The sequence below is a fragment of the Chiloscyllium plagiosum genome, unplaced genomic scaffold (assembly GCF_037043375.1).
Source record: "Chiloscyllium plagiosum isolate Xiang-an unplaced genomic scaffold, Cpla_swu_hap1 HiC_scaffold_47, whole genome shotgun sequence".
Taxonomy (NCBI): domain Eukaryota; kingdom Metazoa; phylum Chordata; class Chondrichthyes; order Orectolobiformes; family Hemiscylliidae; genus Chiloscyllium; species Chiloscyllium plagiosum.
In genome coordinates this window covers 7,715,504-7,741,949 of record NW_028270185.1, presented here as the reverse complement: position 1 = coordinate 7,741,949, position 26,446 = coordinate 7,715,504, and the positions used below count along the sequence as shown (strand labels likewise).

General features: G+C 47.4%; 1 protein-coding gene across 1 annotated transcript; it reads right to left on the bottom strand.

The window, feature by feature from the left end:
- Positions 1-1,343: 1,343 nt before the first annotated feature.
- On the bottom strand, positions 1,344-24,897 carry LOC122542796 (creatine kinase M-type). The gene is made up of 8 exons (XM_043680847.2): positions 24,783-24,897; positions 15,533-15,745; positions 13,578-13,732; positions 9,957-10,089; positions 4,780-4,951; positions 3,313-3,436; positions 2,222-2,411; positions 1,344-1,759 (listed from the first exon to the last, which is right to left on the bottom strand). Exons 2-8 carry the CDS (start codon positions 15,723-15,725, stop codon positions 1,581-1,583), a joined length of 1,146 nt encoding a protein of 381 aa, XP_043536782.1. The 5' UTR covers positions 15,726-15,745; positions 24,783-24,897; the 3' UTR covers positions 1,344-1,580.
- Positions 24,898-26,446: the final 1,549 nt, after the last annotated feature.

The following is a 26,446-nucleotide window of genomic DNA, read 5'->3' as shown; positions in this document are numbered from 1 at the left end:
TGGCATGCAGATCCTGGGCCTCCTCCATTGCCACTCCCTCACCACCAGACGCCTGGAGGAAGAACGCCTCATCTTCCACCTTGGGACTCTTCAACCCCAGGGCACCAATGTGGACTTCACCAGTTTCCTCATTTCCCCTCCCCCCACCTTACCCCAGTTCCAACCTTCCAGCTCAGCACCGTCCTCATGACCTGTCCTACCTGTCAATCTCCCTTACCACCTATCCGCTGCACCCTCCTCTCTGACCTATCACCTTTACCCCCACCTCTATCCACCTATTGTACTCTCAGCTACCTTCTCTCCAGCCCCACCCCCCTCCCATTTATCTCTCCACCCCCCCGGAGGCTCCCTGCCTCATTCCTGATGAAGGGCTCCGGCCCGAAACGTCGATTTTCCTGCTCCTCGGATGCTGCCTGACCTGCTGTGCTTTTCCAGCACCACTCTAATCTTGACTAGAGGGCATAAGTTTAGGGTGAGAGGGGAAAGATATAAAAGGGACCTAAGGGGCAACTTTTTCACACAGAGGGTGATGCGTGTGTGGAATGAGCTGACAGAGGAAGTGGTGGAGGCTGGTACAATTACAGCATTTAAAAGACATTTGGACATTTAAGGTTATGGTGAGTGAATGAGTAAGTGGAGCTGAGTCCATGATAAAGATCAACCATGATCTTATTGAATGGGGGAACAGGTTCGAGGGGCCAAATGGCCTACTCCCTTTCCTAGTTCTTACGTTCTAAAGGACAGGTACGTGGATCAGAAAGATTTAGAGTGGTATGGGCCAAATGCAGGCAAATAGCACGAGTTTAGTTTGGGAAACCTGGTCGGCATGGATGAGTCGGGCCGAAGGGTCTTCTTCCGCAGTGTGTGAGGCTAGTGCTAAACAAAGATTTGTTTTTAACTCTTGGAATTAAAGGATAGTCTAATGATTAGTATATAGCCACTGGCATGAAAACTCATGTCCTTTAGGGAAGGAAATCTGCCAATCTCACCCGTTCTGGGCCTACACGTGACTCCAGACTCACAGCGATGTAGCTGACTCTTACCTGCCCTCTGGGGCAGCTGGGAAAAAAAACGTAAACATTCCATGAGTGAATAAGAAGAAAATTTTCCGTAGCATTGTAGACAGGAAGACCTCCAGATCGGAATTCTCACCAATCGTACTGAGATCAGCCTCTCTCACTTTTAAGTCAAAATCGTTCAATTCAGCTCAACGTCAGTCAGTTCAAAAAAAGGAGGGAAAAAAAATTCATGGTTGTTCTGGATTAGGAAGAAGAGGAAATATTTTCCCGCCACCCCCTTTCTACAATAACCCGACTCAGCAATACAAGAAAAAAGACCAGACATCTGGGGCCATGTTTTATTGGTGTGTTCTGTCAATGTTAAGAGGTGTCTGGGAGCATTTCCACACGACTAAAGCCAACCTTCCATTTCCACGAGTGATGTTGTCTGTATCTGAAAGATAAGCCTGTGGCCTAGGAAGTACAAGGGTGAGAAGCTCCCTCCAAAGTTCAAAGTTCATGACCTGTGATGTTCCGAGGCAGCTCAGAATTCCTCTCTGGTCTGCCACTGGCTCTTCTGGTTTACTTCTGGGCTGGCATCAGGTCATCGATGCTCTTCCCCTTCTCCAGTCGCTTCTCCATCTCGATCATCAGCTTCACGCCATCAACCACCATTTGGACCTGCTCGACCTCAGAGAAGCCCAGGCGGTCAGCGTTGGAGATGTCGTAGACACTGCCAACTGCTTCAGTGTCGACACCACCTGGCAGGCCAAAGGACAACAATTAGACTACCGTCTTATAACACAAGTGACCAAAAACCACCAGAGAGCCCTGTCGATCTTAGCATATCCCCCAAATATCCGAAAGGGTTCATTTGCCCACATTACCTTCACTCATAGCCAACTCTTTCCTATAGCAGCCTCTGCAGCAGCTGTTTTGCTTCACGTTACATTTTGACCATTTATTTTCCTGTCGGCCACGATGACAGCCATTTTCTTCATGTTGGCCAAAATGTGGCAGCCATTTTGGGTATGTTACATTTTGGCCGTTTACTTTCCCGTCAGCCACTGGGGCAGCCATTTTGTTCATGTCGGCCACTGGGGCAGCCATTTTGTTCATGTTACGTTCTGGCCATTTATTTTCTTGTCAGCCGCTGTGGCAGCCATTTGGATGTAGTTGCTGGGGGAAAGAGGGGAATCAGCGCATTCCCATGGGGCCCTTACCTGTACCACGCTTCTGCAGCCTCGTCCTCTTGAGGACCTCGGCGAATTTCTCATGCTTGCACAGGTGAGGGATTTTAACGTGGACACCACCACGCAGACCAGTGCCCAGGTTAGATGGGCAGGTCAGGACATAGCCAAGATGTTCATTCCACATAAAACCACGTCCGGCCTCTTTGAAGATCTCCTCAATCTGCATCACGAAACAACGTTAAGAATTGGAGAATGAATCCCCAGCATCCTACTGAACATCACAGGCCTTTCGGCCTGACTAGTCTCTTTCTGTTCCCCACTGGAATCTCCTCCCTCCCAATAAACCGTGCCTCGGCATAAAACAAAGAACTGCAGATGCAGGCAGTCTGAAACAAAAACAGGAATCGCTGGAGAAACTCAGCAGGTCTGACAGCATCTGTAGAGGGAGAGAGAAAAACCAGAGGTAATATATCAGCTCCGGTGACCTTTAGAGTCATCCAGCACGGAAACAGACCCTTCGGCCCATCCAATCCGTGCTGACCATAATCCCAAACTAAACTAGTCCCACCTGCCTGCTCCTGGCCCATATCCCTCCAAACCTTTCCTATCCATGAACTTATCCAAATGTTTTTTAAACCCACATCCACCACTTCCTCTGGGAGTTCATTCCACACACGAACCACTTCTCTGTGTAAAAACGTTGCCCCTCACGTCCTTTTTAAATCTTTCTCCTCTCACCTTAAAAATGTTGTGAAATTCCCCACCTCAGGGAAAAAAACACCTGCCGTTCACCTTACCTATACCTCTTGGGATTGTGAAAAATCTCTGTATTCTCCTACTGTCCAGTTAAAAAAAAAGTCCCAGCCTATTCAGCCTCTCCCCATAACCCTTCATAACTCGGCTTTCTCTCTCCACAGAGCAAGTTTCTCCAGTAGTTTCCGTGTTCGGTTTTGAAAGGAAACTTATCGGTTACTCGAGAGATATAAACAGGCTGGGCTTCAGGGGAGGGAATGAGAGCCATGTTTGGTCTCAGCGAGACAGTTTGGATTCTTGCTGTGTCAGGATAGGCCCACCACCATTTTGTCGGCCGGCGTCTGACTGGACTGGCCGAGCCATCTTACCTTCTTCAGGCCCACACAGAAGCGTGTGAACACCTCCTTCATGTTGCCACCTTTCTGCATCGAGATGACTCGGAGATGGTCTTCCTCATTGATCCAGACCAAGAAAGTCTTGTTGTCATTATGCCTGAGTCAAGAACCAACATTCAAAAGCATCAATCAAACCATTCTGGCACACCCCCACCTCCCCGACCTCACCTCCAGCACCAAGGACACAGGGAGATATTTTCTTGGTAACATGGGAGGGGAACTTCCAACACTTTTCTTTTCTCATGGAGTCATAGAGTCACACAGTCATAGGATTATACAGTCATAGGATTATACAGTCATAGGACTATCGAGTTATAGAGTCATAGAGTCATACAGTCATAGGGTTATAGAGTCAGTCATAGAATTATACAGTCATAGTGTTATAGAGTTATAGAGTCATACAGTCATAGAGTTATACAGTCATAGGGTTATACAGTCATAGAGTTATACAGTCATAGAGTTATAGAGTCATAGAGTAACACAGTCATAGGGTTATACAGTCATAGAGTTATAGAGTCATACAGTCATAGGGTTATACAGTCATAGGGTTATACAGTCACACAGTCATACAGTCATAGGGTTATACAGTCATAGCGTTATAGAGTTATAGAGTCATACAGTCATAGAGTTATACAGTCATAGGGTTATACAGTCATAGAGTTATAGAGTCATAGAGTAACACAGTCATAGAGTTATAGAGTCTTAGAGTCATACAGTCATAGAGTTATACAGTCATAGAGTTATACAGTCATAGAGTTATACAGTCATAGAGTTATACAGTCATAGAGTTATACAGTCATGTTGCAGACATTTTGCAGACAATACGAAGATTGGTGGAGTTGTGGATAGTGAGGAGGGCTCTTGTCGGCTGCAAAGGGACTTAGATATGATGCAGAGCTGGGCTGAGGAGTGGCAGATGGAGTTCAACCCTTTCAAGTGTGAGGTTGTCCATTTTGGAAGGACAAATAAGAATGCGGAATACAGGGTTAACGGTAGGGTTCTTAGTAAGGTGGAGGAGCAGAGGGATCTTGGGGTCTATGTTCATAGCTCTTTGAAAGTTGCCACTCAGGTGGCTAGAGCTTGTAAGAAGGCCTATGGTGTATTAGCGTTCATTAGCAGAGGGATTGAATTCAAGAGTCATAAAGTGATGTTGCACCTGTACAGGACCTTGGTTAGGCCACATTTGGAGTAATGTGTGCAGTTCTGGTCGCCTCACTTTAGGAAAGATGTGGAAGTGAGTGCTAATGAAGGTGAACAGTGTTTAAGGAGACTAAACACAAAAGGGACACAGGAAATGAAATGAGAAAGGGGTCAGGGATAGAGATGGGAGGGATGGGCATTAATACCAGCAGGAATGGTTGGGATGAATGGCCTCTCACTGTGTGTTCGACTCTGGGGGCTATTAGCGTTTGCGGGTTGAACATCTTTGCAATTACTCACCAAATTCCTCTTGCATCAGGCCAGTCGCGGGCCATTCCAGAGGCCAGGAGCAGTGGGGAGATTGGCTTGTCAAACAGGAAGTGGTCATCAATCAGCTGCTGCTGCTCGGCGTCAGACATACTGGACAGAGGGTAATATTTGCCCTTGAGCTCACCGGTCAGGCTGTTGAGAGCTGACGTTAAAACAAGAAACGTTAGTTTGGGGAGCACAAAGGTTTACACTCTTCAGGACCAATGCAAGAATGCCAAATTCCAAACAGGCAAATCCCAGAACAGCAAGGGAAAAGCTGCAAGCTCATTGGTCAGCTCTGACTGAACGAGGCATTGTCATGAAGAAAGCAAGGGGATAGGCTGTTAGGAGGGACAGGCCTTGAACATATCCCTTTGGTTTCCAAAGAATGGGCCCCTGTTTTATAGGGACAGGAGGAGGCCGTTCAGTCCCTTGAGCCTGTTCCTTCATTCATAGAGTCATAGAGACGTACAGCGTGGAAACAGACCCTTCAGTCCAACTTGGCCATGCTGACCAGATATCCCAACCCAATCTAGTCCCACCTGCCAGCACCCAGCCCATATCCCTCCAAACCCTTCCTATTCATATACCCATCCAAATGCCTTTTAAAGGTTGCAATTGTGCCTGTGTGTGTGTGTGTGTGTACATCAGTGGGTATGTTTATATCTCTGTGTTGTGTATATGTGTGGCTATGCATATATCTGTATGTCTGTGTATATGTGTGAGTGTATTTATATCTGTTTATGTGTGTGTGTGTGCCTGTGTACATCTGTGGGTGCATTTTCATCTGTGTATGTGTGTGTCTGTGTCTGTGTGTATATATATTTATGTGATGCTCCAGGGAAAACAGCCCCAGCCCTTTCAGCCTCTCCCTGTAGCTCAAACCCTCCAACCCTGGCAACATCCTTGTAAATCTTTCCTGAACCCTTTCAAGTTTCACAAGATCCTTCCGATAGGAGGGAGACCATTCAATGAGATCGTGGTCGACTTGAGCCATACTTTGGACTCAAATGATTTGAAAACGGCGTTAGGGTAGTGAGTGGCACACTCTGGGTTGTTCAGTCAGTGCTGTCCAAACAGTGAGTTGCAGCTGACAGTATTTGTCTTGGTTTTGGAAGATAAGGCTGCTTGGGTACAGTCTTTACCCTGCCTAATGCAAACAGCCAGTGGATTTCTAATTCAACTAGCCAATGGACCTGGGTGGCATCGCAGTAGCACAGGAATCCACACGTGGCATTGCTCAATTGTACTGCGGCCGGAACGTCTTATTGGACTCACAGCAGTGCCCCGTTAAAGGAAATCTCGCACCAACACCCGCACAGTACCAGCAGGAATGAAACCAATCAACACTGCAAATTTCAACTGCAGTGATGAGGGCTCTCTTGTGGTAGCATCACTACACCTGGACCAGGAGGACTGGGTTTACAGTGGCTCAGTGGCTAGCGCTGCTGCCTCACAGCACCAGTGACCCAGGTTCGATCCCAGCCTCGGGTGACTGTCTGTGTGGAGTTTGCACATTCTCCCTGCGCCTGCATGGGTTACCTGCGGGTGCTCTGGTTTCCTCCCACAGTCCAAAGATGTGCAGGTTATGGTGGATTGGCCATGCTAAATTACCCATAGTGCCCAGGGATGTGCAGGTTAGGGTGAATTGGCTGTGCTAAATCACCCCATAGCGCCCAGGGATGTGCAGGTTAGGGTGGATTGGCCGTGCTAACTTGCCCCATAGTGTCCAGGGATGTGCAGGTTAGAGTGGATTGGCCGTGCTAAATTACCCCATAGTGTCCAGGGAACGGACAAGCTTGGTTGGTTAGCCTGGGAAATGCAGGATTACAGACATGAGATAAAGGGGCGGGTTTGGGCGGGATGCTCTTTGGAAAGTTAGTGTGGACTCGATGGGCTGAATGGCCTGCTTCCGCACTTTAAGCATTGTACGATTCAAGTCTCACCTCCTCCAGAGGTGTGTCATAACATCTCTGAATAAGATGTTTAGCAAAGTATTTTATAAACAATTGTGGTGATGGTTTGAAATTTGGTATTCTTGCACATGTCCTGATGGACGTGAGAGGAAAGAATTCAACAAGACTTGAATTCCTTACACGGCAAAGTAATAATTATTGCGATAAGCAAACTCCAGCCCAGAAGGAAAGGTGCAAAGTTTCATTTTAATGCCGACTGGTATTCCATTAACGTCACATTATTCAGTAATGCCTGTCCCTAGTTGCCCCTCAAGAAGGTGGTGGTGAATTGCTTTGTTGACCCGCTGCTGCAGGGACACCCACAGGGTGCCAATCAGGGAGGGAATTCCAGGATTTTGACCCAGCGACATTGAAGGAACGGCCAATATCGTCACATGGTCGAGGGACTCAGAATCTCGGGCTAATTGAGTCATGGAGGCAGAGGTCGACAGCATGGAAACAGACCTTTCAGCCCAATGTGTCCACGGCGCCCAGGTTTCACAATTTAAACTAGTCCCATTTGCCTGCATTTGGCCCATATCCCTCCATACCTATCCCATCCATCTACCTGTCTAAATGTTTCTTAAATTATGCTCACCTCCACCATTATCTCCTGTTCCAGGCACTCACCACCCTCTGTGTGAAAAAATTGCCCCTTTGGATCCTTTTGTAACCCACTCCTCTCACTGTTAACCTATGACCTCTGGTCATAGACTCCCCTACCCTGTGCAAAAGATGTTGGCTATCTACCCTGGGAATGCCCCTCATGATTTTATAGACCTCAAAAAGGTCATCCCTCAGTCTGCTACACTCCAGGTGAAAGAAGTCCCAGTCTCTCCATATAACTCAAGCCCTCCAGTCCAGACAGAATCCCAGTAAAACGTTTTGTACTGTTCCCGAGTTTAATTATGTCCTTTCTTCAGTAGGGTGACCAGAAATGCACACAATACTCCAAATGCTGGGAGTTGGAGCTCAAATCACACCAGGGCAGATGTTGAAATATGAACGCTATTTTTAAAAAATCCAGAATTAAAAGCTAATGGAAGCCATAACTAATTGTCAGAAAAAACCCGACCTGGTTGAACTTGTTTGAGTTTTTTGAAGAAATAACAAAGAAGATTGATGAGGGCAGAGCAGTAGATGTGATCCATATGGACTTCAGTAAGACGTTCGACAAGGTTCCCCATGGGAGACCGGATAGCAAGGTTAGATCTCATGGAATACAGGGAGGACTAGCCATTTGGATACAGAACTGGCTCAAAGGTAGAAGACAGAGGGTGGTGGTGGAGGGTTGTTTTTCAGACTGGAGGCCTGTGACCAGTGGAGTGCCACAAGGATCGGTGCTGGGTCCTCTACTTTTTGTCATTTACATAAATGATTTGGATGCGAGCATAAGAGGTACAGTTAGTAAGTTTGCAGATGACACTAAAATTGGAGGTGTAGTGGACAGCGAAGAGGGTTACCTCAGGTTACAACAGGATCTTGACCAGATGGGCCAATGGGCTGAGAAGTGGCAGATGGAGTTTAATTCAGATAAATGCGAGGTGCTGCATTTTGAGAAAGCAAATCTTAGCAGGACTTATACACTTAATGGTAAAGTCCTAGGGAGTGTTGCTGAACAAAGAGACCTTGGAGTGCAGGTTCATAGCTCCTTGAAAGTGGAGTCGCAGGTAGATAGGATAGTGAAGGCGGCGTTTGGTATGCTTTCCTTTATTGGTCAGAGTATTGAGTACAGGAGTTGGGAGGTCATGTTGCAGCTGTACAGACATTGGTTAGGCCACTGTTGGAATATTGCGTGCAATTCTGGTCTCCTTCATATCTGAAAGATGTTGTGAAACTTGAAAGGGTTCAGAAAAGATTTACAAGGATGTTGCCAGGGTTGGAGGATTTGAGCTACAGGGAGAGGCTGAACAGGCTGGGGCTGTTTTCCCTGGAGCGTCGGAGGCTGAGGGGTGACCTTATAGAGGTTTATAAAATCATGAGGGGCATGGATAGGGTAAATAGACAAAGTCAGAACTGGAGGGATAAGGATTAGAGTGAGAGGGGAAAGATATAAGAGACCTAAGGGACAGCTTTTTTCACACAGAGGGTGGTGTGTGTATGGAATGAGCTGTCAGAGGATGTGGTGAAGGCTGGTACAATTGCAACATTTAAGAGGCATTTGGATGGGTATATGAATAGGAAGGGTTTGGAGGGATATGGGCCGAGTGCTGGCAGGTGGGACTAGACTGGGTTGGGATATCTGGTCAGCATGGACGAGTTGGACCGAAGGTCCATTTCCATGCTGTACATCTCTACGACTCTATGGTTCACTAATGTCCTTCAGAGAAGGGTATCTGCCAACCTTACCCGGTCTGGCCTGACATGTGACTCCACAGTGGCGTGACTGACTCTTACCCTCCCTCTGGGCAACTAGGGATGGGCAATGAATGGTAGGGACACCCATATAAATAAACATGCGTGTTTTTTTAAATCGCAATGATATGAGACTTTGAGTTGGAGATGTTCCCACATCCCGACCTACAGGGAAATGATGGCCGAGTGGTATTATCACCGCAGTGTTATTTAAGAGACCCAGATAATGTTCTGGGGACCTGGGTTTGAATCCTGCTGCAGCAGATGGTGGGACTTTGAATCCAGCACCTATCTGGGATTAGGAGTAAAGACCCATCTGGTTCACTAATGCCCCTTTAGGGAAGATTTGGAGGGGGTGGACAAAGTTTAAAAATCACCCAACACCAGGTTATAGTCCAACAGGTTTATTTGGAAGCACTAGCCTTCAGGCCACAACCACCTGATGAAGGAGCAGCGTTCCAAACGCTAGTCCTTCCAAATAAACCTGTTGGACTATAACCTGGTGTTGTGCGATGTTTAACCTTCAGGGAAGGAAACTGCCATCCTTACCTGGTCTGGGCCTACACGTGACTCCAGACCCACAGCAATTTGGCTGACCCCTTAAGTGGCTCCTGGGCAATAAATGGTGGTCTACCCAGCGACGCCCCTCATCCCTCAGATAAATAATAGCAACCAAACCTCACTCCCACCGCCCTTCAAGGGGAAGGGGAACGGTGACCGTGAGATCGAAAGCTGATAAAGTTGAAGCCTTTGGGTATTGACCCTGGTGCCCCCTCCCTCCCATCACCCTCAGCCCTGAATCCATCACGCCGCCCGCCCCTGCCCCCAACCCCAGCCCAGCGCCCCCTGCTGACCTACCATTTATACTGAGTTTCTCAATGAGACGGCGTTCTCCCCGGCTGCAGTGAGGTGGCAGCGCGATGCCCTTGATACTACGGCCAGTTCGGACCCTGCTGCTCAGCACGTAGTTGGGATCAAGGTCATCACCGCCCTGTGCAATGTGGAAAGAGACCAGATCAGCCACGGGGAGGCAGTGTTACGGTTATAATGCAGCTCAGGCACTCTTCATCCACGTGACTAAAACAAACACAAAAACCCTCTAGAAGCCATACTGACCCACAGATGAAACGCAGGGACAAATCACTGCAGACGCTGGACTCTGTACTGAAAGCAACAATTACTGGAGATCACAGCGTTCAGATAGCATCCAGGGACAGAGAGCAAGCTAACGTTTCGAGTCTAAACTCTATGGCTGCTGCCTGACCCACTGCATTTGTTGTTCTCAGACCTGCAGATGCACTGAGTTCAAACTACAGCCCAGTCCATCACCAGCCTCCCGTCCACTGTCTCCACCTACACCTCCCACTGCCTCAGGAAAGCAACCTACATCATCAGTGAGCCCTCCCACCCCGGTTAGACCCTCTTCCATCGGGCAGTAGGTACAAAGACTCAAACACATGGACAAACTTCTTCCCGGCTGTTATCAGACTTCTGAATGGACCTCTCAAAATCCAAATCTAATGTTGATCTCACTCTTGGTGCACCTTCTCTGCAGCTGTAACACTGTATTCCTCGCTCTGTTCTAGCAGCCTGTGATCTTTCTAGTGTACGATCTGCCTGTACTGTACGCAAAACAAGACTTTTCACTGGACCTAGGTAAATCAAATCAAATCATGTCCAAAAAGTTTTGCAGACAAGAAAACACCCATAAAAAAAACACAGAAAAACACCAAACACATAAACACAGAAAAACACCAAACACATAAACACAGAAAAACACCAAACACATAAACACAGAAAAACACCAAACACATAAACACAGAAAAACACCAAACACATAAACACAGAAAAACACTGAACACATAAACACAGAAAAACACTGAACACATAAACACAGAAAACACTGAACACATAAACACAGAAAACACCGAACACATAAACACAGAAAAACACCGAACACATAAACACAGAAAAACACCAAACACATAAACACAGAAAAACACCAAACACATAAACACAGAAAAACACCAAACACATAAACACAGAAAACACCAAACACATAAACACAGAAAACACCGAACACATAAACACAGAAAAACACCGAACACATAAACACAGAAAAACACCGAACACATAAACACAGAAAAACACCGAACACATAAACACAGAAAAACACCGAACACATAAACACAGAAAACACCAAACACATAAACACAGAAAAACACTGAACACATAAACACAGAAAACACCAAACACATAAACACAGAAAAACACCGAACATATAAACACAGAAAAACACCGAACACATAAACACAGAAAAACACCAAACACATAAACACAGAAAAACACCAAACACATAAACACAGAAAAACACCAAACACATAAACACAGAAAACACCAAACACATAAACACAGAAAACACCGAACACATAAACACAGAAAAACACCGAACACATAAACACAGAAAAACACCGAACACATAAACACAGAAAAACACCGAACACATAAACACAGAAAAACACCGAACACATAAACACAGAAAACACCAAACACATAAACACAGAAAAACACTGAACACATAAACACAGAAAACACCAAACACATAAACACAGAAAAACACCGAACATATAAACACAGAAAAACACTGAACACATAAACACAGAAAAACACTGAACACATAAACACAGAAAAACACTGAACACATAAACACAGAAAAACACTGAACACACACAAAAACACAAAACCACAGAAAAATACTAAACACACAAACTCAAAAACCCACAGTTTGGGTCCTTTGGAAAACTTCTTCACTTTTGGGTGCTTTTGAGTGAAGCAAAGATTCCCCGCCCCCCCCCCCCCCCCCCCCCCCCCCACCTCCCCGCCAACATACACACGCAAATGAACTAAAAGCTAAGATCTGACTGGGACGGTCAGATAAAGGATTCCTGACCTGTGATTTTATTCAGATGGGGCCATTGATCTCCCTCAGGTCCTGCCTTTAAAGCTCAAGGCAGGTTTTGTACAAATACATCACGTGGAGATGCCGGTGTTGGACTGGGGTGGACAACGTTAAAAATCACACAACACCAGGTTATAGTCCGACAGGTTTAATTGGAAGCACTAGCTTTCAGAGCGCTGCTCCTTCATCAGGAAGCTAGTGGAGCAGTATCATAGGACACAGAATTTATAGTAAATCCTGTACCACAACCAACTGATGAAGGAGTGTCGCTCCGAAAGCTAGTGCTTCCAAATAAACCTGTTGGATTCTAACCTGGTGTCATGTGATTTTTAACTTGGTCCAAATGCAGGCATTTACCAAACAGTGCTTTCTGGAAAAATCCAGACATTGCCAGTCCCCGAGACTGAGCGAGTACATCATTGGGAAGAAGAGTTGTGGATTAACTGGATAACTCTCTCAGCAAGTGGGCAGAGGTGTGATGGGCCAATTCATTCCACTATACCGGGCTGGGCTGGTCATTACCTTCATTAAAGACAGGAGACAATTCTGGTTCTTTTTCATGGTGGGGGGGTGCAGGAGTGTGGGTGTCACTGGCTGGGTGCAGCGTTTATCACCCCCCCCTCCCTAATTGCCCCCTTGAGAAGGTGGGGGTGACCAGTCTTGAACCACTGCAGTCCCTGTACTGTGGGTTGACACCCAATGCCCTCAGGGAAGGAATTCCAGGACCTTGGCCCAGTCACACTGAAGGAACAGCGATATATTTCCCAATCGGAATGGTGAGTGGAGGGGAACCTGCAGGGGTGGTGTTCCCATGTATCTGCTGCCCCTTGTCCTTCTACTGAAAGGGGGCATGAGCAGCAATATGGAGCGGTTGGGTTTGGAGAGGCTCTTTTGGTGCATAGGCAGTGTCCCTACCCCAGGACCAGGAGAACGTGGGTTCAAGTCCCACCTACTCTATAGGGTGTGTGGTAACATCTCTGACCAGGTTGGCTAGTAACCTCCTGGACCACTTGGGCCGAATGGCTTCTTTCTGTATGGAGGTTTTTCTGTTTATGTGGGGTCTGCGGGGTCTGATGACAAGAGGCCAGTAAATATCAGACTGATTTCACTTCAAATCTCAATGCGGCACGGTGGCACAGTGGTTAGCACTGCTGTCTCATAGCGCCAGAGACCCGGGTTCAATTCCCGCCTCAGGCGACTGACTGTGTGGAGTTTGCACATTCTCCCCGGGTCTGCGTGGGTTTCCGCCGGTTTCCTCCCACAGTCCAAAGATGTGCAGGGTCAGGTGAATTGGCCATGCTAAATTGCCCGTAGTGTTAGGTAAGGGGTAAATGTAGGGGTACGGGTGGGTTACGCTTCGGCGGGTCGGTGTGGACTTGTTGGGCCGAAGGGCCTGGTTCCACACTGTAATGTAATCTAATCTAATGCTGACCTGTCTACACGTCCGTAGCAGTATCCCTCCAGCTCCCAGTATGAGAGGACAGAGGTGGATTCAGCCGGCCGCACGGCCTGGTACAAACCTTCAGATTTTCGTGGTTGAGGTCAGTCTTGTGTTTGTCTGTTGGTTTGTAGCCGCCGTGACGATCCTGAATGACGGGGTCGAAGAGAGCCTTGAAGACATCGTAAGATTCCTCATCCCCAGCGACACAGCCCACGGTCATGATGAAGGGGTGACCTGAGGGACAGTGAGAAACCCTGATATTATCGATCCCGCAACAGCATGGGCTGGTGTTCAGATCGACGCGATGCTCACTAACTGATGATACAAGGTTTCACAGCAGAGTAGGAGTAGGCTGCTCCATCTTCTACCATCCCGCACCACCTCTTAGCCGCAAGACTACTGAATTAAAACTGCTCAGCAACAGAATAATCATCGAGATGTACAGCACGGAACAGACCCTTCAGTCCAACTCGTCCATGCTGACCAAGTTTCCTGAATTAAACTAGTCCTATTTGCATACATTTGGCCCATATCCCTTTAAACCTTTCCTATCTATGCACTTGTCCAAATGTCTTTGAAATGTTACAATTGTACCTGCATCTACCACTTCCTCTGGGAATTCAATCCACCCCCTGCATGAAATGGTTGCCCCTCAGGTCCCTTTTAAATCCTTCCCCTATCACCTTAAAATATGCCCCTAGTTTTGGACTCCCCCCAACCCAGGGAAAACGTCTTTGCTATTCACCCTATTCATGGAGACGGTCTCCAGGGACAGTCAGCCGTCCCCTGATCTCCCCCATCTGATAGGAAGAGCCTTCCATTCCACTGACGGTCCTAATTGTCCCTTAAATTTAGATTGTCGACAATTTTCTCAAATCCAGCATCTAATACACGATGCTAACGGATCAGAGGATCTCAAACAAGCGCAACCCTTAGGGCGAAGACTTTTCTCTTTATCGAGCTGAGACTCCGGAGTCCCTGATCCATTCTCCACAGTGTAGTACATTCTCACTACCTGCCCTGTCCAGACCCCATTGACAACCACATTGCAATGGGTTCACCACTTGTACTGCCCTGTCCTCCAAGGAACAGGGGTGGTCGAGTGGCAATGTCACTGAGTTTAGTCATCTGGAAGCAAAGGCTAACGGTCTGGGGATAGGGTTTGAACCCCACTGTGCAGATGGTGGGACCTGAATTCAGTAAAAATCAGGAATAAAATGGTTGCCATTACACAGACGGTCGTTTTAAAAATCTGGGTGACTCCAGACAATGTGGTCTACTTGTAAGTGCACCCTAGGTAATTAGAGACAGGAAACCAATGCTGGCCTGACCATCCATAATTACTAAAAGAGTCTACTCTCCCGATAGGTCAGTTAACAAGGGATGTCGTCAAGTAACATTCCAATGTTATGATCTTTAATGACCAGCTCCAACAACAGAAAAGCTAACCATCACCCCTCAATGTTCAGTGGGGTCTTTATTGCTGAATTCCCCACTATCAATGTCTAGGGATTGACTGAGCCATATCAATGGTGTGGAAGTGCCAGTGTTGGACTGGGGTGGACAAGGTCAGCAGTCACACAACACCAGGTTACAGTCCAATAGGTTTACTTGAAACCACAAGGTTTCAGAGCACTGCCCCTTCATCAGCTGAAGTGACTTCAAATAAACCTATTGAATTATAACCTGGGGTCTTGCGACCTCTGACTTCAGCCATATCAATACAAGGGGAGGTCAGAGGCTGCGAACCTGCAGCGGGTAACTCACCTCCTGACTCCCCAAAGCCTGTCCAGCATTGACAAGGCAGGAGTCTGGAGGGTGACGGGATATTCTTCACTTTGCCCTGGATGGGGGCAGCTCCAACAACACCTGAGAAGCTCAACACCATCCAGGGACAAAGCAGCCCCCGCTTGATTGGCACCACATCCACAAACATCCACGCCCTCCATCACCGACGGCCCCGTAGCGACGGTGTGTTCCGACTACAAGGCGTGCTGCGGAAAGTCACCAAAGCGCCTTTGCCCGTCCTCTCACCTGGATTGTCCACTCCGGTCTGGATCACATCGTCAAGGGTGAAGCCACTGGGAGTCTCCTTGTCGCGAAGTTGTTTGTAGATATCGAGGGTCAAAGCCTTGGCCATGTGATTGTTATGTTTGCTGAGGTCAGGAAACTCTTCCTCTGCTGTATAGTTCAGCTTCCATTTGTTGTGAGTGCTACTGAAAGGCATGATTGCAAATTGACCAAGTCCTGAAACACACCAATCAGAATGGGGACAGAGCCATCAATAGGCAAGAAAAATAGACAAGTCCCCAATAAACTCATACTCTCCAATTCCCGGCACCATCCCTCAGGCAGTAAAAGAGATGTTGAGGTTGCAAAGAGCACAGGGTCAAACGACATAGATGATGGTAACAATTTAGGGGATTAATTTACTTATTTTTTTACAGCATTTTGAAATGAACTGCTAGTGCATTTTGACTCAATCCCAATGTGGCTCATTGGTTCGATTTTATTTATTGTCCCATGTACCTAAGTACAGTGCAAAGCTTTGTTTGTGAGCTTTACAGGCAGACCATTGTGAGCAAGGACATATAGATCATAGGGTGAAAAAAACCAACTTGGACGGGGTGAGGAATAGAGGGTAGGCCTGAACAGCTTGTATGGCTTTAATGTGTGGTTCACGAAGGTGAATTCACTGTAACATGGTTGACGAAACTTTTAAAACATATGTTAGCTGTATTGCGATTACATCATCAACACTTTAAGCGCAGTTTCTGAAGCGCGCTTTTTCTATAAAGCGGGGTTCCACAAGAACGCAACCATCGTGTTACAGAAGAACTGACTGTATTCCAACACAAATTAGCCCAACCCTCTGCCTAACTCTTAAGCTAAAATAAAAAGCCCCGTTAATCTCCACTTGACGGTGTCTCTCACATTTGCCACAATCTAAAATGGGACTTTTTCTTGCGGACAATAATTGCACAGGGCAAGACCAACGTTATTTGAGGTAGGGGAGGTCCATTCGTCAGTCTAATATGGCCGGGAAGAAGCTGATCTTGAATCTGTTAGCACGTGTGCTCAAGCATCTGCATCTTCTGCCTGACGGAAAAGTTGCTGGAGGCCTCATATTTCCAACAGCCAGGACCTTACCTCTGTAGCCAAAAGAGACACATGCTTTGAGTGAAGCGAAGAGGGGTGCCTTTTCCATGGCAACACCTCGGCCAATCGGAGTTCACATGCCAACCAATCGGCACCCTTTCCCAACACAATATAGGCTGCCACTTGTTATGGGTCGTGAGTGTGGTGCTGGAAAAGCACAGCAGGTCAGGCAGCATTTGAAGAGCAGGAGAATCGATGTTTCGGGCACAAGCCCTTCATCAGGAATGAAGAGACACTGCTCGAAACGGTCGTTCCTGATGAAGGGCTTATGCCTGAAACGTCGATTCTCCTGCTCCTCGGATGCTGCCTGACCTGCTGTGCTTTTCCAGCACCACACTCTCGACTCTGATCTCCAGCATCTGTAGTCTTTGCATCCTCCTGCCACGTGTTATGGACCAGGTCAGACACCCTCAAAACAATCCAGCCCAGACCCTCACTTTGCGTGTTGTTTTAAGCAAGTGTTAAGTGGATATTCCAGGTGAGATGCAGCTGGCCCAACCATTTAGTTTTAAACAAAACAGAATTTATTTATAGGATTACCGAATAAAATACAAACAACAGAGAACAAAATACAGAATAACTTAACCTTTCCGCAAACCCAACAGATCATCCCAGCTTAATGATGCTGTTCCCAATACGTGCAACAATCCCCATTAACACCCCCGTGGTACAAAAGGTAAAATCCAATACAGGGTCTTCCTGGAGAGAGGGAGGATCAGCATGGACCTGCTTCTGTGGGCCCAGCAGCTTTTACCACGCTGCAGTTACAAACCAAACCAAACCAGACCAGACTAGAGAGAAGCAGAGCTGGGAGAACTGGCCGCTCCCCTTTCATTGGACAAGTGTCTGTTTTTTACAACTTGAAAGCCTGTTGCCTGAGGCAGTATCTGTTAGTTATAATCAAACTTGCCCTAAAACCCTTCAAATCCAGACTTTTTGGAATCTGTGTCATTTACAAACTCTTTGCAAAAGAAAAGCCAAGGACAGTGTAACCTTGTTAAAGGAGCAGCTTCATCACATGCTGGCTTTGAAATTTGGCACTCTTGCAATGTGTCCTGATGAGTTGGAGAGAAAGCTTAGTCAAGTGTTGTGGGAATCTAGGGCAAGGGGACACTAACTGGAAGTCAAAAGCAGACCGGAAAATCAAACCAGAAACTGTGGATGCTGGAAATCCGAAACAGAAACCGAAATTGCTGGAGAAACTCGCCAGGTCTGTGGAAAGAAACAACCCTTCAGCAGAACTTCAACCAGAAACCTGAACTGTCCCTCTTTCCGTCTCTCCACAGAAACTCGGCGGGTCTGTGGAGTGACGGAGAGAGAAACAGTTCATGTTTCTGGTTGAAGTTCTGACGATGGGGTCAGTGGAGTCAAAATGTGAACTCTGTTTCCCTCTCTCCACAGTTGGTGCCAGACCTGCTGAGTTCCCCCAGCAATTTCCATTCGGGAGAATGATTAGGTGATATTTATCCAGCCAAGTCCCTTCAGATTTTATTCATAAGGCCTTTCTTGCGATGTTGGCATCGCTAGACAAGGCCAGCATTTGTTACTGACCCCTAATTGCCCCCTGAATGGAGTGGCTTGCTGAGCTATTTTTAGGGCACTTAATAGTCAGCCATATTGCTGTGGGACTGGAGTCACATGTAGGCCAGACCAGGTAAGGACGGCAGATTTTCTTGCGTAAAAGTGACATCACTGAGCCAGGTGGATTTTTACAACTATCGATGACAATTTTATGAGAGAAGTCTCCCAGTATTGCACTTGCTGAACCACAAGGTGCGACAGGATTTCAAAATAGAATTTTCTGACAATATGAGGCTGGTACAATTGCAACATTTAAGAGGCATCTGGATGGGTATATGAATAGGAAGGGTTTGGAGGGATATGGGCCGGGTGCTGGCAGGTGGGACTAGATTGGGTTGGGATATCTGGTCGGCATGGACGGGTTGGACCGAAGGGTCTGTTTCCATGCTGTACATCTCTATGACTCCATTGTGGCATAATGTCCAGGTTATACCATGCACAGCGATGTCACACAATTATTGCCCGGAAGAAAAAGTGCAATTTTTAATCGGGCAGACACGAGACACCTCAAGAGGAGGTTGATGGAGACGAGTTAGGCAGAAGGTGGGGGAATTTGGATAAGAATACTAAGCTGCCCATTGCGTGAAGTGGTAGTGTCCCAATGTCTGAGCCAGGAGGCCTGGCTCCAGAGGTGCGTCATAACGTCTCTGATCAACAAATAACAGAAGATCTCTCCAAACCGACTGTGGCCATCATCAACAGGCTCAAAGGTCCTTCTCTTGGTTTCTAATGGATGGCCTCTCCCACATGATCTAGAGACTTCCCCAAAACAATCCAGGGAAGCGGACAACAGCAACAGGGAGAAACCAAAATTTGGGATGTCCTTTCTCAACTGGTCCTGGAGACATTGGTTAGAATCATAGAATCCCGACAGTGTGGAAACACTCAGCCCAACAAGTCCACAGTGGACCTCCTCAGCTAGAGGATTGTGTACAGTTCTGGACACCACATTATTGGAAGTACTCATCAGTGGGAAGACAAAAGCGCTTTACAAGGATGGTTCCAAAGATGAGGAACTCCAATGATGAGGATAGATTGAAGAAATTGGGACTGTCCTCTTTGGACAGACATGGGGCTTTTCGAAACAACGAGCAGGCTGGATAGAGTAGACTGTTCCTGCTTGTGAAAGGCACAGGAACCCGAGGGCAAAGATTTAAAGTCACGCATAAATGACTAAACGTTTTTGACTCGTTGCACCAAACGAAAGCTCATGTCTATCCTTTCCCATTTTTGCAATGCAGCTAATTTACGCAGAGCAACCTCCCACCAACAGCAATCAGCTGATCTGCTACCCTGATATGGAACGGTAGAGAAATGTCTGTCAGTGCGTCAGGGAGCACCCCTCTGCTCTTCTTCCAAACTAACACAATGTAAACCCTTCCGTCCAACTTCCTCCACTTCACCTGATGAAGGAGCAGCGCTCCGAAAGCTTGTGATTTCCAATCAACCTGTTGGACTCCAACCTGGTGTGGTGTGGCTTCCGACCAGGAGGACAAAGGGGGCAGCAGATACACTGAAGCACCACCCCCCCCCCCCCTGCAAGTTCCCCTCCACCTGACTCGGAAATATATCGCCGTGTCGCTGGGTCAAAATCCTTGCAACTCCCTCCCTAAAGGGCATTGTGGGTGTCCAACACCAAACTGGGGCAGAAGCAATTCAAGATGTCGGCTCACCTCCACTTTCTCAAGGGGGCAATTAGGGATGGGGCAATAAACATTGGCTCAGCCAAAGACCCATGACTGGATTTTTGTTAAAAACCCAAATGAGGTTCCCGACTTAAAGGATTCTCTCAAAACGTGGACCTCCAGCACGGCACAGGCCCCAAATTAGGATTGGCATCTAAGTCCTAAAATGGGATTGAGTGCCATAGTGTTCTGTGAGGAAGCCATGCCAGTCGGTCACACTGGCATATTGCCACCACCTGAAAACATTTAAGCCTCACACCTTTTTTAAATATCTAAGCATCACATTACAAAGGCTGCGCGCTGTGACGTTAAGTTTAGCAATCTTAACATCCAATAATAAAAATGATGAATGAATTTTCAAACTTCCCGAGAGCATTTTAGGATTATGGAAATGGGGCTCACTTTTAGAAACTACAACCGCAGGAAATGTGTATGAACAGAGTAAATAGTAATGCTTCTGCTGTTTAATTCATTTATGGCTGCACTGTGCTCCCAGAGTTTCCGCCCTCCTCATTGACCTTCCTCAAATTTATGGTCTATCTCAAAGACCTGCCCTTGACAAGGACTCACAGGTCAACGACCAACAACAACTGCTTGCCTTTATATAGCACCTTTGATGAATGTCCCATGCTGCTCCACAAGGAATGCTGCCAGTTGACTCTGAGTCACGAAAGGAGATACGAGAACAGGAGACTAAACGTTTGCTCGTAGAGGTCAGTTTTAAGGAGAGACTTAGAGACAGAGAGAGAGAGAGAAAATGTGAGAGCAAGGGGAGAGAGAGAGAGAGGAGAGAGAGAGAAAGAGCGAGAAAGAGAGAGAGAAAGAAAGAGAGAGAGAAAGAGAGAGAGAGGAGAGAGAGAAAGAGAGAGAGAAAGAGAGAGAAAGAGAAAGAAAGAGAGAAAGAGAGAGAGAAAGAGAGAGCAAGTGATGGAGAGCTGAACAGGTTAAAGGATAGGAATTCCAGAGCTCAGGACCTGTTACTGAGGAAACAGCTACCAATGCAGTGATTAAAACCAAGGACGCTGAAGAGAGTGAAATTGAGGGAGGGCAGAGATCTCGGAGGTTTGCAAAGTTAGATGGGGTTAAGAGAGATAGGGAGAGGTCGGGGCCATGGGAGGGGTTTGAAGACAAGGATTTGACTGTCTAAATTTGCAGCACGGTGGCTCGGTGGTTAGCACCGCTGCCTCACAGCGCCAGGGGCCCAGGTTCGATTCCGCCCTCGGACGACTGTCTGGAGTTTGCGCATTCTAATATTATGGAATATTGGGTGGGCTAGACACAGGGATGGGGTGGTGTGGTCTTTGGATCTTAGTGGGATGGTCTTTGGAGACTTGATGGGCTGAATGGCCATCTTCCATACTATAGGGATTCTATGAATGGGAGCTCTGACCTCTCCTACCACCATTCCGGAATGAGGTACAGTATCATGGAGTTGCAATGAAATATTAAACAACTATATATATATCAGTATGATATATATTGGTTTTTATATATATATAAAATGATATGTCACGTTTAACATATCATTGCAACTCCATAACACTGTAACCCTTTTGCTATAAATTCTGTGCTATATGGTCATGTTCCCCAACTACCTGATGAAGGAGCAGATCTCCGAAAGCTAGTGCTTTCAAATAAACCTGTCAGACTATAACCTAGTGTTGTGTGATGTTTAATTTGATAGATGGACTCCAAGAAGCAGATGAAGGAATTAGATTAGATTACTTACAGTGTGGAAACAGGCCCTTCGGCCCAACAAATCTACATACCCCTATGGGCAATTCACCTGACCTGCACATCTTTGTGACTGTGGGAGGAAACCAGAGGAAACCCACACAGACTAAACAGGGAGAATGTGCAAACTCCACACAGTCAGTCGCCTGAGGCGGGAATTGAACCCAGGTCTACTGGTGCTGGGAGGTAGCAGTGCTAACCACTACGCCACGGTGCCACCCAAGGCTGAAGATAAGCCGGGAGAGAGATAAATGCTGAATGGGTGCTAACGGGAGGTGCAAATAATTGAAAATGTGCTCGTTGTGCTGGGAGCATTCCTTACAGAGCAGGAGCTGGGCGGGGTGGGGGGTATGTGACAAACATGGAAGAATGTGTCAGTTGTCCACATCTCTGGACAGGTTGGTTGGAAGTGATCAGAACTTTGATCTCCAGCATCTGCAGACCTCACTTTCTCCTGGAAGTGATCAGACCCAATCTGTAATTGCATATGTGTCCACTGGGGGGAGCACATTGCCAAGACAAGACTGTCTGTTCAAACAGTTGGGACCCTGCATTTGCGTAGCACCAACCGAGCAACTTTTATTGGTTGGGGTGGGGGGGGGGGAGGTTACTGGCGTAACGTGAGACACGCAAGTTCGCGGCTCAGCAACATCCCACCGATTACTCTATTGCTCCATTCCCAATCTCTGGGTTTCATGGGTTGTCCATACTAGCCCCTTGCCCTTGCAGATGAAAGGGACGGGGTAGGAGTCTCAGCAGAATCAGCGAGCAGCCCGCCGTGGAAACCATTCGGTCCATCATGCTGGTGTCAGCACTCTGTAACAGCAACCCCCCACTCCTTTCCCCCCTCCCCACACATGCCACCAGCCTCCCCCCTTCCAGGGAAAATCCATTTCCCTTCAGATATGAATCCAGTTCCCTTTTCGATTCAACTCCATCACCAATCCTGATCTCTCTCAGCTGGACAAAACAAAATAGTTTGCCCCTCCTTTGGTGCATCGCCTCACCTCCTAGTTCTCAAAACGTTCCTTTCAATGAGAATGGGATTCTCCTGTCCTACTCTGACAAGATTTCCCCTTCAAGCCACTCCCGACCCTGACCTGGAAATACGTCGCCGTTCCTTCAGTGTCGCTGGGTCAGAATCCCGGAATTCCCTCCCTGAGGACATTGTGGGTCAACCCACAGCACACAGACAGCAGCGGCTCAAGAAGGCAGCTCACCCCCCACCTTCTCAAGGGGGCAATTAGGGATGGGGGATAAACTCTGGGCCCAGCCAGGGACCCCCCATATTCCATAAGTGAATTAAAACACCCCTTTGCAGTCTGGATACCCCTTCCCAAAGGAATACCGTCTCTAATATCTTCCTGCCTTCTGCTGTCCCTTTGGCAAAACTGGTTCCCCATCCTTCCCTCCCCCTTACTGTAGACCCCACATTTAGGGTAGCACAGTGGCTCAGTGGTTAGCGCTGCTGCCTCACAGCATCTGGGCTCAATTCCCACCTCAGACAACTGTCTGTACCGAGTTTGCACATTCTCCCCGTCTCTGCGTGGGTTTCCTCCAGGTGCTCAGGTTTCCTCCCACAGTCCAAAGATGTGCAGGTTAGGGTGGATTGGCCTTGCTAAATTGCCCACAGTGTTAGGTGAAGGGGTAAATGTAGGGGAATGGGTCTGGGAGGGTTGCGCTTCAGCGGGTCAGTGTGGACTTGTTGGGCTGAAGGGCCTGTTTCCACACTGTAAGTGATCTAATACGTGACTCCCGGCTGGATCCAATTGGATTGGATTTGGAATGTGGGGATCTCAAGCGATTGTGATTGCCCCCCAACCCCCCCCCCCCCCCACACTTTGGGGATCTGGTGGAACCCCGCTCCAAACCAACTGGTTCGAACCTGACATTGAGACAGGGTCAAGCAGAAAGTGATGTTAGGATCAGCCCTACATTCACTGGGAAATCCAGGCGCAAACTTGCACACTGCTCTTTGCGGAATCAGCAAGTTTCCGACCATCTTACCGCTCCCCAAGGCTCGAAGGGCGAGTTGGCTGTTTCCTGGGAACCGTCTCACTAGATGGAACATCTCAGAAAGGGGAATTATTCACCGAGCTCTGTGTGTGTGTGTGTGTGTGCTCCTGGCTCCCTGCGCCTGACGCAGTCTGGGCGCAGGCAGTCGACAGGGAGAGTTTGACCCTGTTCCAGGCGTAGACCATTTCAGGATATATATTTTTTTAAAAAATAAAGAAACATCGGTCAAAAAATTCAAGCGGACAATTATAAATCGAAAGGAAATTTAGAGATTGACCCTGATAGTTAGAATTGTATGCAAAAGAGATATTGGAAAACTCTGGGGGGGGGGGACAAATTGTATTTGGAATCGATTTTAGAGTTATTAAAATTAAGACAGACAAAAGTTTAAATGCTATTAATTTCTTGATGAAACGTTGACATGGCGCAGCGATTCCAAATTCTCAAGTTTGTAGTTTGTCCGTTTCCAAAAAATTCCCAAATTTGAAACTTAAACAGTGGCCCCAAATTCTCAAATTTGTAGTTTATCCGTATCCTAAAAATTCCCAAATTTGAAACTTAAACTGTGATCCCGAATTCTCCCGAATTGTAACTTACTGTCCGGAATTCCCCACTCTAAAAGTTAAAATTTCCAAACGCTTCCAAGTTTTTAAAAAAAACACCTGTCGATTATTCCCAATTTTAGGACAGTCCAAAGTTTCCCGGTTTGTCAGTGTCCAGAATTGCCGCTTTAAAAAACTGAGACAGAGCCCGAAATTCCCAAGTGTGTGTCTGGGGGGGGGGGGGGGGGGTGCAAAAATCCCAAATTTAGCCACTGAAGCGTCCAAAATCTCCCGTTTAAAATCGAAAATCCTCAATCCTAAGACTTGAAACGTCCAAAGTCCCCAGTGCTTGTAACTTAGTCTCAAACAAACATTCCCAATTTTAAGTTAAACGGTGTTGGAGAGATTTCCCAAATTTGTAACAACCCTGCGTCCGGGACGGTTGATTTAACACGGAATAAAATCCTGGCTGCAACTCCCGGTAAGTGGGTTTTTGAAGGTCCCAGGTTCCCTGGATATTGGGGTGTGCTGGGCACAGGGGAAGGTGCCGTTCACAGAGTTCCTTACCTGCTCCAGGTGTGTCCCCCCTGCTGTGATCCTGACACCTACCGCTACAACAGTGCGCCAGGACGGACACAGCATCTACAGCTCCCTTTATACACCTCAAGGCTTCTTCCCAACATAGTTCGCCTGCCCATGTAAGGAGTGACCCACTCCCCCCCCCCCCACCCCTCCTTGGCCAACTCTGGGAGACAGAAGATACTCTGACCTGGAAACCACTGGCCAATTGGCTGTTCCTTCATGCTCTAGAGCTCTCTCATTGAGGGCCAGTTCCCATCCCCCCCTGCTCACTCTCAGGCTAGACTCTGCCAGGAACTGTCCCTGACATTTATACGGCCTGGAAAAATATCACCGCTGTATTCAACAGAGAGGGACCTGGTGGGATAGAACCAAAGAAATTATTTGTAGGCTCCATACAGTGTGGAAACAGGCCATTCGGCCCCACCTGGACACCCCTACTGTGTCACCCTGCGTTTCACATGACTAACCTACACATCCCTGAACACTATCAATACTTCCCATAATCAATCCCCACCCTAGCACATCTTTAAACTGTGAGAGGAGACTAGAGGGAACCCACACAGACACAGGGAGAATGTGCAAACTCCCCACTGTCGCCCGAGGGTGGAATCAAACCCAGATCCTTAGTGCTGTGAGACAGCAGTGCTGACCACTGAGGCACCATACCACCCTTAATCAAGGAAGGTAATTTTAAATCAGGTTAGGAGTGGTTGGGTGGCATGGTGGCTCAGTGGTCAGCACTGATGCCTCACAGCACCATGGTCCTAGGTTCAATTCCACCCTCGGGTGACTGACTGTGTGGAGTTTGCACATTCTCCCCCGTGTCTGCGTGGGTTTCCTCCGGGTGCTCCGGTTTCCTCCCACAGTCCAAAGATGTGCAGGTTAGTCATTGGAAACACAGGGTAACCGGGATTGGGTAGGAGGTTGGGTCTCTCTTTGAAGGGTCAGGGTGGACTTGATGGGCCAATGGCCTGCTCCCACACTGCAGGGACTCTTTGCAGAGCGAGTAGCAGAGCCCATCCCTAATTGCCCACAGGGCTGTTAAGAGTCAATCCCATTGTTGTGGGTCTGGAGTTACATAGAGTCAGGGAGATGTACAGCACAGAAACAGACCCTTCAGTCCAACTCATCTATGCTGACCAGATATCCCAAACTAATCCGGTCCCATTTGGCCCATATCCCTTCCTACTTATATACCCATCTAGATGCCTTTTAAATGTTGTAATTGGAGCAGCTTCCGCCACTTCCTCTGGCAGCTCATTCCATACACGTACCACCCTCTGTGTGAAAACATTGCCCCCTTAGGTCCCTTTTAAATCTTTCCCCTCTCACCCTGAACCTATGCCCTCTAGTTCTGGAATCCCCTACCCCCGGGGAAGAGATCTTGTTTATTTATCCTATCCACGCCTCTCATGATTTTATAAACCTCTATAATGTCACCCCTCAGCCTCCAACACTCCAGGGAAAACAGCCCCAGCCTGTTCAGCCTCTCCCTGTAGCTCAAACCCTCCAACCCTGGCAACATCCTTGTAAATCTTTCCTGAACCCTTTGAAGTTTCACAGCATGTAGGCCAGACCAGATAAGAATGGCAGATTTACTTCCCTGAAGGATAATTAGTGAACCAGATGAGGCTTTCCAACAATCAATT

Bases quoted from the DNA above. Each gene is read 5' to 3' on its own strand.
- LOC122542796 (XM_043680847.2), bottom strand. From the start codon at position 15,725: ATGCCTTTCAGTAGCACTCACAACAAATGGAAGCTGAACTATACAGCA. The intron at 10,090-13,577 runs GTTTGTACCAGG...CACATTGCACAG, and splicing joins TCAACCACGAAAATCTGAAG to GGCGGTGATGACCTTGATCC. The intron at 4,952-9,956 runs GTAGGTCAGCAG...TTTTAACGTCAG, and splicing joins TGAGAAACTCAGTATAAATG to CTCTCAACAGCCTGACCGGT.